This window comes from Panthera leo, chromosome A2 (genome assembly GCF_018350215.1).
Source record: "Panthera leo isolate Ple1 chromosome A2, P.leo_Ple1_pat1.1, whole genome shotgun sequence".
Lineage (NCBI taxonomy): Eukaryota > Metazoa > Chordata > Mammalia > Carnivora > Felidae > Panthera > Panthera leo.
Window position 1 is genome coordinate 64,929,650 of NC_056680.1, and position 15,936 is coordinate 64,945,585.

At 57.5% G+C, this 15,936-nt stretch overlaps 1 protein-coding gene across 2 annotated transcripts in view; it reads right to left on the bottom strand.

The window, feature by feature from the left end:
• Positions 1 to 4,946: 4,946 nt before the first annotated feature.
• COBL (cordon-bleu WH2 repeat protein) overlaps positions 4,947 to 15,936 on the bottom strand; it is a 167,307-nt gene continuing 156,317 nt past the window's right edge. For both annotated transcript variants that reach the window (XM_042914062.1, XM_042914053.1), the window contains 4 exons: positions 13,746 to 15,535; positions 12,745 to 12,864; positions 11,888 to 12,142; positions 4,947 to 6,282 (listed from right to left, as the gene is read on the bottom strand). In XM_042914062.1, the coding sequence (XP_042769996.1) occupies positions 6,265 to 6,282; positions 11,888 to 12,142; positions 12,745 to 12,864; positions 13,746 to 15,535 (2,183 nt within the window). In that variant the 3' untranslated portion in view covers positions 4,947 to 6,264. The remainder of the gene's footprint in view (positions 6,283 to 11,887; positions 12,143 to 12,744; positions 12,865 to 13,745; positions 15,536 to 15,936) is intronic.

Below are 15,936 nucleotides of genomic sequence, written 5' to 3' on the forward strand. Positions count from 1 at the left end.
GGGCAAACCATACAAGCCTTAATGAAAGCCTTGCAAACTTCCTGGACTTCTCACTGTCCCTGTCACCCTCAATCATTTAGCAAGACTGAGAGAACTAATGGGATTCTCAAACTTATAATTTTTTTAAACATTTATTTGTCATTGAGAGACAGAGAGAGACAGAGCATGAGCAGGGGAGAGGCCGAGAGATGGGGAGACACAGTATCCGAAGCAGGCTCCAGGCTCTGAGCTGTCAGCACAGAGCTCCACGTGGGGCTCGAACTCACAAACCATGAGATCATGACCTGAGGCAAAGCCGGACATTTAACTGACGGAGCCACCCAGGCGCCCCAGGATTCTCAAACTTCTAATTTCTAAACTTGCTGAAACCACTGGACTCTCTTGGCCTCAGATGTTGACCTTGGTCTTGCCGACTGTTCACAGTGCCCACTTTGGGAAACATAAAGTCACTCCACACGAGACAGTCACCACCAGACCAACGTCATTTGGTATACAACCTTCCGTTGATCCCTTGTCTCAGGCTAGTGTGACCAGCTTCTGTAAGTCCTTGATGTCTTATGCTCAAGCTTATCATCAACAGGTTAGAGATGCTTCCCCAGATCCCAATTCAAAGGATCCTGTCGTTCATAGTCTGGATCCTGGTGACTGGGTGTCTTGGAAATGTTATCCGAGGAAGACAGTCCTTGAACTCCATCGAAAGGGACCTTGCCAAGTGCTATTGACACAGACACGGAGGCAAAACTGAAAGGTATTGAGCCTTGGACACACACGACACAGTTAAAGAAGGTCCCACCTGACACCTGGTCCTGTGCAGGCTTGGGAGACATCAAAGAAACTGACAACAGGGAGAAGCAGCTGACATCGAGATCGACAGTTCCCACCCAAGACATGGCTCAAGACTTCATGGTCTAATTGAACATGAAACCCCTTCTTTTTCTTTCCTTTGTTCTGACTTTGGCCTGAAAAGATAACACTATTATCTGTACCCTCCCAGGCCACTGCTAAGAGGAATAAACCATTCAGACTGCCTAATTTGTCATCAAAAACCCCAGTGTGTCCGTGATGCTGCAGAACCCTCCCATGACCAGAATTTCTTCTATACCTGATGTCATTATACCTATAATCAACCCCCCTGAGAAGTCACTTATAGAGTTGGACTTTGGTGGACAGAACCTCCAGTGCCTTGAACATCTCTGATCATAACTACTCGCTCAATCAGACACAAGTACCTATATTCGCACCCCCACGCGGCTGTGGTCATCTAGGTCAGACATGCTCCCGGCCGTGGGAAGACCTCACTGGCAGCGCCCATCTTTGCAAGAAACGTAGAACAACTTTCTATTTCAAGCTAAGAGATTTACTTCCCAACGCACTGAATAGCTAACCGATCCCTGACTTGGATGGGCAAGTGCAGCCATCCTTGTGAATGAATCCCTTAACAGTGTGCCACCTTGGCAGGAGTGACGTGTGCCCCAGCAGGATCTCTATCCTTGTCTGTGGTGGCTATCATTCTCTGTGGGCCTATGAATGCCTAGATGGCTGGCGTTGGGTGGGTGGGTAACTGGGCAATGCCTCTGAGGTTATTAACTGTGCCCCTAACTCCTTACAAACTAGGATAGCTCACTGGTCACCTCCCCTGAATTTACGTCATCGAACTAGAGAGGACCTACCAGGGGTCCTTCAGGATTCGGGATTCACCGCCTTTGGTGGATCTCTATTTCCCCATCTGGGCATGAATACAAATGAGACTATGGCCGGAAACTCTTGAAAGTGTTGGGGAATCCACCACCAAGCATTCGCTGCCCAATAGAAATCCCTAGACTCTCTGGCCAAGGTTGTAACAGGAGAGCCCTTGATTATCTTTTAGCTGGGCAAGGAGGTGTCTATGCTGTGGCCACCACCACTTGCTGCACCCAGATCCACACTTCGAGGGAGGTTGAAACTGAGCTGCATAAGACCACTTAGCTTGAGCAAGTGACTCCTTCAGTGGAGTCTGTGGGTTCGAGCCCTGCGTCAGGCTGCCTCGGCCTGGATAGCCCTGTGGTCCCTGAGACCTGCTGGTAATTCCATTCTCTCCCCCCAGCCGCCCCTTCCCTGCAGCTAGGCGACAATCCCGGAACCCCGAGCTGCCTCCTGGGGAGCCTCCCCTCTTCCCCACAACTCGACATTTGCTCAGTAGCCATTGACTAAGCAAGTCCTTCTGGAACTTTCTACCTGGGATGCTCTGCTTTACTGCCTCAAGGCTGAGCGGGGCAGAGGGAGGGCCACAGGCAGGCAGACCAGATCCAGAAACGCAGGCTCCATGTGGACCTCCTGGGCTCACTGCCTACCCTGGGGTCCCGGCTGGAGGCAAATCCCCTCCAGTTCAAACGACGCCCACCCGCGGCACTACTGTCCGTCCCCAGGCCTGCAGAGCCTAAGGGAGCATGACACAGCTCCCGTCTGTCACAGAAGCCAGTGGATTCGCGTGCGGACGCCACAGCGTAGGAGGCACTGCTTCGAGATCTGGGCCGTCTTTGCCTCTCTCTGCAGGCCAGCAGGGTGGTTGGGGGCGGTTTCCTGTGGGAGGCGGCAGGGTTTTGAGGGATGAATAGGAGTTCTCGTGCCCAGCATGGAAGAGTGAGCCCATGTGGTGTGTGGGGGAAAGGACAAGCAGGCCCGGGTCTGGAGGGTGAGGAGAGCCGGTGGCCAGGGAGAGTGGTTGGCCCAGCCGTACCTCAGCGGGTTTGGAGAAGGCACTGGCCAGAGCTGCGGTTTTACCTTGGCCAAGCCCTTTGCCTCTCCGGGTGGGTCTTTCCATCGGGGCTGGTCCTCCACCCAGTATTCGGGGAGCTCAGGCTGAGGAGGAAGGTGAGGGCGTAATGTGTGGATGCCAATATTCCTGCATTGCCTGAGTCCGCACCCACCCGAGGGCCCGGGATCTGAGACCCCAGCAACTTTTTTTAAGCTGTCTTCACACTCAGCATGGAACCCAACGTGGGGCCCAAACCCACGACCCCGAGACCAAGACGCAAGCTGAGATCAGGAGTCGGACGCCCAACCGACTGAGCCATGTGGCGCCCCGGGAGTCCAGCAACGTCTACTGCGTTTTCTTCCATTTGCAGAGGGAGCGGCCTCCGTTGGCTGGGCCACCTGCCCGCCCTCACCTACCCCATGCCCGATCGGGGAACTTGGCCAAACCATTCGTGAGCAGGTGCCGACTTAACCGCGTCCTGATCCTTCAGCTCTGAACACATTCACATCTCCGGCTGAACACGCAGGGGTGGTGGCAGTGGCCTTGACCCTGGGAATGTCTCGGTGATAGAAATGGCCCAGTGAGGAGCCCCCCGGGGCTCCTCCTGAGCGTGTGTCTGAGCCGCCCTGCTGAGGGCTCGCGGCTTCTCCATGCTTCCAGTGTTGCTCCCTTCAGATGCCCTCACCCCTCCTTCTCCCTGCCCTCCACGCCTCCACCCGAGGAGTAATGGTGGCTAATTGGGTCAGTTTCCTGAACTCCCCTGGGCCACGTTTTGTCCCAGTGGGTGTCCCTGTGCGCTGACAGATTGACTCCTGGTCGTGGCCCCTGCTGGGGAGAGAGCTGATCGGGACCCGCCCCAGGAGACTTGGGTCATGCCCTACCCTCTGACCATCCTGTCCCCACTGTGGGGGAGGTAACAAGCGGTCAGCAGAGCCACAGACCGTTCAACACAGAGGGAGGAGGGCTTGGGAGTTTTTTCACTGCTTTTTCCTCTTCTTTCTTGTTTTGTTCTGTTTTTGTTTGTTTTTATTTGAGCGAGAGAGAGCAGAGGAGAGGGGCAGAGGAGAGAGAGAATCCCAAGCAGGCTCCACGCTGAGCCGGGTGGCAGGTGGTGGGCAGGTTTCTGGCAGGGGAAATACAGGAGGCATGGGGGAGGGCCATGTGCTGTCTGGGTATGTCCCACAACCTGGCACCTGTTCCACAGCGATGCAGGACACAGGTGGGAGGGGATACAGGCCCCGGGGAGTCTTCTAGACTGAGTTCAGATTAAATTCCGGAGGAACAGGGGAGCCCGGCGTGAGAAGAAGAACGTGATCGAGTTGTTCTGTTAGCTGCTCAACTTTCTCGGACCTCAGTTGCCTCCTCTGGAAACCGGTGCCTTGCCACCACTCAGGTTTACTGAGCACAACCAGGGACAACTGTGAAAACCTGGGGGAGAGATGAACGCACGACCCACATGGCTGTATCGGTCCCCATTCCACAGTCCAAAGCCCAAGGCTTCGAGATGCAGGACGTAACACAATCGCAGCAAAGGATAAATTTAGCATAAAGCTGAACCCTTCCCTCGGGAGAGAAAGGAAACAGGGGTAGGGTGCGCTTAACTGGACAGCCTTTCTCATCTTTGAGGTCCCCTTCTGGACACCTCCCCGCCGTGTCTGCCCCCCTCTTGGTCTGGCTGGAGAGCGAGGCTGCTGTGGGAAAAGGGGAGGGAAAGTTGTGTGCGAAGACCAGGGCTCAGAGGCTGGGAAACAGCGTATTTTTGCATGACCATCATGCCTCACACTATCCTCGTCCCTCCAACACGCTGAGCAAATCCTGCCACAGGGCCTTTGTACCTGCTCTTTCCCCCGCCAGTTACACATCCACCCATGGTCTGCTCTCTCATTTCCTTCAGGGTTCTACTCAAACATCACTGTATCCCTAAGGACTCTCTTCATCGTCCTATTTTACTCTTCATCCCTTCTCCTGATGTTCTATGCACTATCAGCTTCCAAATATACTTAATATTTTGCTTATGTTGCGTATGGTCTGTCCCCTCCCTTATAAAGTAAACTCCATGAGGACAGGGATTCTCATCTGTTTTGCCTTCTGCTGCCCAGAGGAGTATAGAGGCAGTCATATGTGTTGACTGAAAAAAATGAACCTCTCCTTTCTGCTTTGGGGCTATGGGCATCCCAACAAACCGTAGCATAAAGTCACAACTTCCACACAGTGAAATTCATTTTCTTTTATTTGTGGCACTAAAAGACACATAGTGGAGACAGTGTGGTTTGAGAGGGACCAGCTGACGCTCTTGCCCCACCGGGAAGTGAGCAACGGCCATTGGACAACGCAGAGCAAAGTTTCCATTCTACGTGATGCCTAGATCTGCCGTGAGACATTAAAACGATCCCACCGTGTATCTGTTGCTTGATGAAGACAGAGATTTTATTTCACGAGCTCCTCTTGATTTCTATTCGTGTCTTAAAGAGCTCTTCCCAATGCAACAAAGTGCTTTAGAGACAGAAGTGAGAGACTAGTGCTGTGTCTAAACTTCATTATAAATACCAGTGGCAGAATTCCGTGTCCTTCGAAAAGCCTTCCATGTGATACAGGGGTGACCCTGATCTGTTGGGCGAAAGCACCCAGACTGAACACAAATCATGAAATACCAGCACAATTTTGATCCGATCCTGGCGACACGCAGACACCCAACGTCCCCGCTCCGGGCTCCGTGCAGGACTTCGGAAGGTTCCTAGGGAAGTCACCGGGCTCCATACACAGCCCTCCTGGGGGAGGCTCATTCTACTTCACAGCCCACTGGGGACACCTGCAAGGTGGGGCACCGACCGTCCACGCCAATGCCATTCCGACCTCTGTCACCGCCACCCCTGGAGAATCAGAAATGCCTGTCTATACATCAAGTACGATTTTATTCTGGGCGGGAACAGGTGATTTTTAAAAGCGTAGTTGGTCAGATCATGGTCTGCGATCCTCCGGAAGGTCATAACTCCCAATGTTTGAGGGATAAAACTCCGACGGTTTCATGACTCGACAGTCAACTTTGAAAAAAGCCTTCTGGCTCTTTTGTTACGAGCAAAACATCACAGAGCTTCTGACATTCGGATTGTTTCAGTCGGTTTCTCCGTATCTCCCTAGAATTCAAAAGATTTCAAACAGCGAAATGGTCGCAACCATCTATCTATGTGGTAAATTCTCAAAGGTCCAGCATCGGCCGAAGGTCACCACGAAGTGTAGTGTTGGGCTCCCGCATTTAGATCCCCATTAACCTGCCAACAAGAAAGGTTTATTGGCAACGTGAAATACTCAGAGGCAAACACGTTTCCTTGGCACCTAAGCTGTGCAGCAGGGCGGAATTGTGCCCTCTCTTGGAACCATGTCGCAGGACTGAAAACCAGCTGTGTGCGTTTGGCCTGTAGACAAGAAAGTCCGCCACGTCCCGACGCCCCCTGCCACGCGGCGTCCTCGAGCGGGGACTGTGGACGGCTCACAGGGGTGGGTTTCTGCCGCGATCTGATCTCATCGAGGATTTACACCAGCAAGGGCACCTGCAGAGGAGAGAGAGCCGCGGTTACTCGGGGGAGCCGGATGGCCCAGCGGGGTCGGCCAAGGGTGCGGAGGTCCGGGGGCTGAGGCGCTAAGTGCAAGAACATCCTTGCCGTGACTCTCCCTACATCGATACCCATTCTGCTCACGTGCCCCAAGGAGAACGTGTTCCGAAACACAAACACCCTTAACGCCTTCAGTGCCAGTCTTTTCAGCAGAGGAAGCAGGGACCCGCGCAAGGTCCACACCTCTGGAGGTCCCCGTCACTGTGCTAGAGCCGTCAGCTGCCCCCAGGCCCCAGCCCTCCCCGAACACCCCCCCCCCCACCCCTCGCTTCTCTGAATCTGCTGGGGTCTTTCTCCTCTGGCCAGGCTTTGCATGTGGGGTGCCTCCGTTGGGGATGTCCCTTTCCACCTGGAAAGCTGCGTCTCCTTCAACGACAGGTGTATATACCACCTTCGCGGAAAGGTTCTCCTGACCCCTAGTCGGGGCCCATCCAGTCGCCCCTGGTGCCGTCGGTGACCCCGCTCTGCTGCGGTGTCCCAGACTCCCCGCTCCTTCACCGCTGGAGAGGGGCCCCTTGAGGAGAAACCGTGGGGCTCCCCCTCCCCGCTCTGGGCACAGAACTTACTGAGCACTGTGTATTCGCGGCACGAGTGAGCGAATGCACACGGAAGTCCCTATTCTACCAAACGCATGGCTCAAACTTCCACTTGCAGCTCTGCCCCGCACCCTCCCGTTACGGTCCACCTGCAGAAACCCTGATCTGGAGCGCGTCAAAGGAGGTATTTCAACGGCCTGTGATCACACAGCGAAGCCAGAACCGACCCGTCCGTGCCTCTGAACGGGTCCACTGTAACCAAAACGTGCGCTGGGTTCACCCCATGAGCAGCCCAAACCGAGCATGTGACAGGATGCACTCAGGTTTGTCATCACGGTCTGATGTACACGGCCGGGAGTGGGGATACCCTGGGCCTGCGGGGAAGACGCCTTCGGGGCTGGGGAAAGAGGGTTGCTGCTGCTGTTGGTTTCTGTCCCTGCTTGGGGGGCTGCTGGGTGTTTACAGGGACAGCGTCACCCATCTGATCGTGACTCACGGGGTCTGCCGTCAAGGCCAAGCGTCACGACACGCGTGTGGGAGGAGACGTGGCCGTGCGGCCCCAGTAGAGGCGGCAGTGGAGGCATGGCTCCCCCAGGACCCCCAGGGCCATCGGGCTGCCCCCACCTGGCCCAGAAGGAGTCTGGCACACGAGGAAGCCTCTCTGGGGCTTTCATCGCGTCCCTAACCTCGTGAGAAGGTCCTGCGGTCAACAACAAACTGTACCTCTCTTTCTGGCTGAGGACCCACGAGGGCATAGACACTGTCCTGAGCAGGTACCACGGGCCCCGGACCCTGGGGGTTTCTCAGCAAGTGCTTGTGGTGTGGATGCTTGCACATGTGAAGGTTTGGAGTGTTTTAAACGTTTATTTTTGAGAGACACACACACACACACACACACACACACACACACACAGAATCTGAAGCAGGCTCCAGGCTCCGAGCTGTCAGCACAGAGCCCGATGTGGGGCTCGAACTCACGAACAGCGAGATCGTGACCTGAGCCGAAGTCAGAGGCTTAACTGACTGAGCCACCCAGGCGCCCCTGGATGTTTTAAATATAAACACAGATTAAGAAGGTGCTCGGGGCACATTCCAGGCCCCCTGAAATAACGCATTTAGAAACACACCGCTCAAGTTAGCCGCACACAGTTTCCCTGTTACTGTTAGCGCAGGGCTGAGTTGGGGAGGTGGGTACTGCGTGGGTCCATCTGAGCCCTGCACTCAGAAAGAGCAGCTGGTCCACCGAGGAAGGGCCCGCGGACAGAGCAGAACAGCAAATGCTCTCACCCGGAGCTGGAAATCTCTCTGATCGCCACAAATACAGAGGCAGGGAAATTAATTCGTTCACACCACGAAGGCCACTGTACTCTTGACTGCGTTGAAGGATGGCGTTCCTTTTTAAGGTGGTTGTTCCTTAGGTGCCAAACTGATCCTTTTGCATTTTACTGCATCGCTGCCAGTGTGAAACCCGTGCGATAAAGGTAGGGGGACCAGCCATCCCGGGTGTAGCCCCGACGGTCCTGCCTGCCTGAGAGCCCTCCCAGAACGGCCAGGCACCCCAGTCTGCAGGAGGAGGCTGGGCTGACAGAGGAGCGGAGTATTTGCAGCCCCGGGAAGACCAGGGACCGCCTCAGGTGTACACAGCCCTCCCGGCCACCCTGGCCTGGAGCCCTCACTGAGCCCAGGAGCTGGTGAAGGGTGATGTGCACACGCGAGCGCCCAGGGAGAGCTCTGCCCACGTGGTGTGGACCCCGGCGCCCACAATTTATGGCACTTGCCCCAAGTTTACAGGGCCCTAACAGCCCAAAGGGTAAAAGGGAGCCGAAGAAAAAATACGAGGCAAAGTCCCAATGACCTGAGCTTCCCGTGCTGTGACACAGCCCCAAGCGCGTTGGCTGCAAAGCCAAGAGGTCACCGGGGTCCACGCCGAGCAGAGAAGCAGCATCTTGTGAGCAAATACAGAGATGGGCCCCGTTGCCTGAGTTGCACATTTCTCCCCACGCCACAGATCTGCCGTTCCGCATAAATAAGGCAGGCAGGCCACTGGGAAAAAGGCACAGGTGCGTCCTCCTACAGGACAAAGCACTGGCTCCAGGCGAGAACCTCATGGAGGCTGGAGGGGGGGCTGTTGGTCACTCGGACCACCCAGCCCCTGCCCTCCAAGGTCCCGTCACCATCAGCGGGTCTCGCGTGACTTTGGTATGCACAGTGCAAGGGGGAGAAGGGGTCCTGGGTCACCGGGGAGAGCAGGGACCCAGTCCTGTGCGTCTGTGCACACGGCGGTATGGCTGGGAAGCGCAGTGATAGAGAGCGAAGGGACGTGGTCCCCCGTGTCACACGCATCCCGGCCACCTCTGCCCAAGGGCGTCTCGTAAACCGTTCAGGCCATCAAAACCTCACATGTGCCATTTGAATGTGGACAGAACAGACCATCCCAGGATGGATGAGGCAGGTCACAACACTTAAGCTCATCCGAGAAACAATCAACAGGAAGGCCCTGAATGCCATTTGAAGCAGCAGAAAGAAAGTGGCCGCCCAGGACCTCTCCTGCAGCGGCCCTGCTCCCAAGCTTCAGTCCAGACGCACAGGGCCCCTGCTGTGCCAGCCCACACCCACCGGTCCGTCTGGTCCTGGCCCCCCTGTCCCCAGCTCAGCCTCACCGAGAGAAAGCCTGAGGGTTACACCTGCTGCGGTTCTGCCCCGCTGTGCAACCTCAGGCAAGCTTTTCGCCTCTCTGGGCCCAGGCTCCTTGTGAGTCCTGCAAGGTACGCAGGGTAATGGTCGTTCTGGAAAGATCCAGGGACCGGTGAAGGAAACGGCACAGGTGAGAAAGGGGACAGTCAGTGGTCATACGGTCACACTCGGCATTATCCAAAATCCAAAGATGTCACATTCTCTCCGTCCCATCCAAAATCTGACAAAAGCTCAACTTCGTTCGCATCTGGAAGTGAAGTCATTCGGCCAAAACACCTGAAATCTGCCGACCTGGAGCCTCACCTCCCACCCCTGCCCCCACATCTGATGTGGATTTCCCTCTGAGAAACTCAAAATCCTCCCCCAGAATCAGCTGGGGGCGGTCGGGCCCGATAGCTGTGCTCTGGGCCCCTCAGGAAGGACACCGGACCGGCCGGTGACCCAGTTGAATACTGGGAACTGTGAGGGCGGGGCTGCCTCAGGTGCCGCGTGGACAGCCACCTTCCTCAGAACCCCGCGGTCTCCTTCTTAGGACCCTGACTTAGCCACTCACCCCAGCTTGTTGGGATATGTGTACGTAAGTTCATCAGTACGTAAATTCCACGGAAATGAAAGAAAGCATATAGAAAACCAGAAAGCCCCCCCGGTAATGTTAGCAGCTCTCCCCTCTAAGGAGAGAGAATGTGACATCCTCTGTCTACCCCTGCCATTCAGCCAAGGATGCTGTCTTTTCCCCCCGCATCCTGAGGGGGAGGGGGCTGTGTGTCCAGAGATGACTGGCCAGCATCCGCATCATGGGACGTCTGGGGTCCCTACTGAGGGCCACACGCACATAGCCATGAACACAGCACTGTCACACAGGGACACAGCTCTGGGGGCTGGCCCAAGCACAGGGACCATGCCCCCGGGGGAGCTCCCCATCAGCGGGTGGTCGGGCCATGCTCCGTTGGCTCTCTGGGCTTGAGCAAGGACTGTCCTTCGTGGCCTGCTGCCTGCAAGGATGTGGGCCGTCTCCTGTCCCCTCCGCTGCCACGGGCTCCCGGGTGGACGCAGGACAGTGATCTGCCTTCTTAGCGCCAGCAACTCAGCCGTCCCTCCAGGGCCACCTGCTCTCCCACAGCACATGCAACGGGGCGATACCTGCTTTCGAGTACTTTCTGTGCCCAAAGTGACCGGTGTCAGTCCAGTCCTGTTGTGACCGAGGCCAGGCCACTCAGGTTTTCTGAGCCTCATCCACTTTCCACAGATCGTGAGGGTAATCTTAGTACTGACCTCTTCAGGTGCACGCGAAAACACCAGCTTAGGGGCTGGAAAGCATCTCTCAGGCAGAAATACGTCCCTCTGGCCTCCCTATAATCAGCGTAACTCCTGAGCCCACCAGAAATGAGCAGGGACAGAGAATCAATCTCAGACAGACAACCATCTCAGAGGTGACAACACAGATCTCAGAAGCCACCCGGCCCAGGAGCCTTTTGGTTTGGGAATCCCATCGGGGTGGTGCAAAACGCATCTGCTTTTTGGGAACGTGAGGGCTACAAGTGTTAGCCCACCAGGAGACCACATAGAAGAGGAGAACTGTGGAGAAGCAGAAAGCGTGTGCTCTGCCCAAAAGGCTTCCAACTGAATAATTTCACACATAATGCTAGCCAAGACAGAAGGGGAGAGAGAGAGGGAAAGAGAGAACGAGAGGGTGGCCGGGAGGGAGGGAGGGAGGGAGGGAGGAAGGAAGGAAAGAAGGAAGGAAGAAAGGAGGGAGGGAGGAAGGAGGGAGGGAGGCAGGGAGGAGGGAGGCTGGGAGGAAGGAGGAAGGAAGGAGGAAGGAAGGAAGGAGGAAGAAAGAGTGAGGAAGGAAGGAAGGAGGGAGGAAGGGAAGGAGGCAGGGAGGAGGGAGGGAGGAGGGAGGAGAGAGGGAGACAGGGAGGAGGGAGGGAGGAGGGAGGAGGGAAGGAGGCAGGGAGGAAGAAGGGAGGAAGGAGGGAAAGAAATCATGTGCACAGCCTCAATCCACGCTGAGAGCCATGACTGTGATGTGTGCTCCCTACAGGACACTTCACAGATGCCTGTCGGGCCTGACCCTGGACCACAGTCAAGAGCACATGGTGCCCTCCCCAAGGATGGTGAACCCTGTATCCCCGGGGAGCATGTCTGAGGGCCGAACCCCCACGCGGTGAAGGCCATCTCCCTCCCTCTGGTCGAGGGGGTAAGGGACGGGACCTCAGCCATCAGTCACCGCTGCTGTGTTACTGCCGTGGGGCTCCGTGGTGACCTCCCCCTTGCCCCATCCGAACGCTCACAGGGTCACCCACGGTCACCTTTCGCAGTCGTGCGGCCCCTGTGCCCGAGCGGATGGCGTCCATCAAGGCCTGCCTGGCCTCGGCTGGGTTGCCCGAGCTGGACCTGGATGCCGGCCTAGACGCGGAGGGAGCCTGGGTGGCCGGAGGGGGCGGGGGCGGCAGGGTGGGCGGGGGCCAAACGCCAAGGTCATCCAGCCCTGGCGGCTCCGGCCCGCGTTCCAACAGCGCTGCGTCTCGGAAGCTTCGAAGCTCCTCGGAGGCCAAGGAGGACACCTAAACAACGAGAAGGTCAAAGGACAAGGTCCCAGAGGGCCTTTCGGAGGGGCGACGTGCTGCCTCAGCCGGGGAGGCAGGCGTGGCTCGCCCCCCAAGGTCCCCAGGCGGCGCCCATCTCGGGGAGCCTTCCGGAGCACTCCCTGCCCCCCTGCCCCATCTCGGTGGGTGAGGGCAGGCCGGGACCAAGCGCCCAGCCGTCGGGGAGGCTACGTGCCTCCCTCGGTGGGTAATACACCCGCGCTGTTCCTTGGATTCTGAGACTAGAAGCCGGATGGCACGGTCCTGCCCCTGCTCCCAGGCTGTGCCAGATCTGGGCCAAAACACCGGCACCTTTGTCCCGGAGGTGAGACAAGCCCCCGGCAGCCACGCTGGGGGCTGGGGAGCTCCGGATGTGCTGTGTCCCAGGCGGGCAGGGAGGGAGGGATGGGGGCCAGCTCCCCAATGCGCCTGCCTCTCCCACGCGGGGTGCTGCCCCTCAGCGCCAGCCTCCGTGGTTGCTGGGCTGCCCACTCTGATGGCGGCTTAGCTGCGGCCCCCGCATGGGTCTCCACGGGGCACGGGGTTGCGAAGCCATCCCTCCACGAGAGGCCCTGCCTTACCTTCCGCAGGCTGTGGGCACCGCTGTGCCCTCGGATGGCCGCCAGCAGGGCCGAGCGCTCGCCCTCTGCCTCCCTGCAGGACGGCTTCCTGGGCCCTGCCTCCGAAGCGTGCTCTGCAATCTGGAACGTTCACAGTGTCAACACGTTTCCCCAGGAAGGAGGAGAAAGGCAAAGCATAGGGCAGCACCAGAGGAAAGCGATACCTATCAGGTGAGGGAGGTGAGGGCTCGAGGATTGATTTTACGCCCCCCGCTGGTGGAAGATAGAATGTATTTCCGCCGTTGGGCAGGGCGTGAACATTCCACACTGACCTCACGCCATCTAACGACCAAAGCGCATGTGTGTGGGGTGGCATGGGACGGTGGCCTCTTAATGTCGTGTGGCTCCTGATACTGGTGTAGCTTCTGGAGCGGATATGTGCCTTGAAGCTTTGCAGACCTGAACGAGGGCCCGGGATCCCCACTAGCTGGCAGCGTGGCCATGGGCCAGCTCGCCTGACTTCACTGTGCCTCCGTTTCCGCCCCTGTGGAATGGAGATGGCTCCCAAAGCTGAGCGTTGGTGCTAAGTGCCTGGACAAGGGAGGCGGGTGTCATAAACTCCGTCCCTGCCGTTACCGAGCAAGGACAGTAGACCCCGCTAACCATGCAGGAGTGACCGGCAGGGGCCTGAGTCTCTATTTGCTCACTCAAGGACCAGTTACGGATGAGGCGACCCCCAGGTACGGACACTTTACCGCCCACATCTACCCCCAGGGGGTCAGGGTCTTAAAGGCAGTTCGGACAACCGCAAACCCATCTGCTTTCGTCTCTTTTTTTGTGGTTCTAAATACTCTGCAGGCAGCAAGGCGAAGCTCCTGGTGGAAATCAAACCCCGGCATTCGCCTCCCTCATTCTTAGCTTGCCCCGCCCCTCCTCCTCCGATGCCACCTGAGAATCTACGTGGGGAGCGACAGGTAGGAAACAGGTGCCTGTGACCTGCAGGCAGGTGCCTGCCCGTTCACCTTGCGAAGCCTGTCCTTTCCGCCCGCTGAGTGGATGGCCTCCATCAGGGCGCTGTGCAGGGACGTGTCCTTTGGTGCCGGTCTCTGGACAACGGGTCGGAATTTCTTCTTTGGCCCAAAGATGCTGGGTGGCAGGGTGCCGTTGGCTTCGGGCTTCTGTTCTGGGGGCTCCTGTCCGGCGTGGCCACTGGTGCTGGAGCCTCTCGGAGAGTGAGGAGGCTCGCTGGGGATGGGGACCCACCTGGAACCATTCACCAGGGTCCTGTCTGGAGTCTGATCGTCTCCTGAGTGGGCGGGCGGGGGATCTGTGCTGTCCAGAGTGCGTCTGGGGACGGATGCTGAGCTGGCCCTGTGGTCGCCAAGGCTCTGCTTTCCGCTGAAACTAGAGCTCTGTCCCATAGACACATGACCCCTCTGGGCGGCCGTGACAGGCGGGACACAAGGACTTCTGCGGATGGCGGCCGGGCCGTCTTGAGCAGACGACTTTCCATCAGGGCTGCTGACCGGCCCCCCAGGCTGGGCTCCTACTGCCGACGCCTCCCGATCAGCACGGATGCGGGTCTCTGGGAGCGGGCTGGGGGCTGAGCCGTCTCTCCTAGCGGGAGGCCGCCCGGCCAGCTCTGGGGCTCTGCCTTCACGGGTCTCCTCGGCTTGGGCTTTCTGGGGCCCCATCCGCTTGGCAATGGCAGAGGCCACGTACTGACTGGACGTTCTTCTCTGGGGCTTGAGGAACAGGACCTCTGAGGCATTGGCTGCTGGCACTTTCACGTGACGAGTGGCTGCCACGGGTGGCCGGTCTCTCCCCTCCTCCACGTGTCGCCCTGCTTCTCGGTGGGCAGACTGCTGCGGGGGCGATGTCACTTTGGGGTCCGGGACAGTGGGCTCTGCCCTGAGTCCACTTTCCTGCTGCTGTGGCCTCGCTGGTGTGGTGGGAGCGGGGGTCCTGTTGGTTGAGCACTCCGGGGGCTGGCCAGAGTGCTTCTCTAGAGAGCCGGACCTCCAGAATTCCTTGACCCTTTCAATGGGTTGGGTTTCTGTGTCGAGAGCGGGTGACGACGGGGCTACAGTCCTGCCCCCGTTCACGTGGGGACTCACCAGATTCCCTAGCTCGTCGATCTTAATGGCCCCTGTTGACAGCGATACTCCTCTGTCGTAACATCTCATCTCCGATTTCGGAGGGACGATTTTGTACGTCGTGAGGCCGTATTTCAGTCCGTAACTGCACCCTGGGTTTTGGCCCCGTCGATACCACGATGGCGGTGCTGAGCCACCGTGCTTATCCTCGCCTTCCTTTGCCCTCGCTGGCTCTGATGAACTCGCGCTCTTGCTGGCCTGTGTCTGCCCACTGAGGGCAGAGCCGGGCCCCTCACCGCCGTCCTCTGCATTCGGGTTGTGCGTGGGAAAGTCTGCAGAAGTCGCCTTGGGCTCCATTTTGTTCGGACCCCCATCTTCACAGGGGTCGGACGAGGCGGGTTTGACTTCCTTCCCAAGGCCGTGGGGAGGAGCTGCCGAGTCAGGCACGTCTGCTCTCGTCTCCCGCTGCTGGCTGTTCTCCACCTGACTTTGCAACAGGTGGCCTCCCCGGCTGGCCACGCTCCCCGGGTCAAAAGAACCAGCATTGTTGTTTCTGTTGGAAAACAACCCCGAATCCACAGGATCGTCTAGGACCTCCCCTATGAACGTTACTGGGATCGCGTCCTCATCGCTGTTGGGGACCGTGGCATCTGACACGTGGCGTCCAGACACACCATTCACCGAGCCGGTGCCGGCTTCATAGCCGTCTTCCAGTTCTGCAAAGAAGGACAAACATAAGTCAACAGATTGGCATCGCTGGTGACGATTCCCAAGCCAATCGCTTAGTGTAACCACACCCTGGCTTTGATTTTCCTGAGGTTCTTCTTGTGTAAGTTATTTATGTGCATTTTCAAGCGTCATTCCAATTTGTAATCTACACATGCCTGGGGCCCAAGGCTCAGCCCTGCTGGTTCGACAGAGGAAACTGCACGTCCGTGATGTCTCTAGGTACGGCATTCTGGGACAAGGTTTTGCCAACATCCTTCACTTAGAAACTAGTCCTGTAAACCTGAGCCCTCTAGAAACACTGTCTCAGCACAGAACGTGAAGGGGAACTGGGGTTTCGACCTTCAACTTGATCTCGTTCATCAGAAGTGCCACAAAGCACATGGGCGAT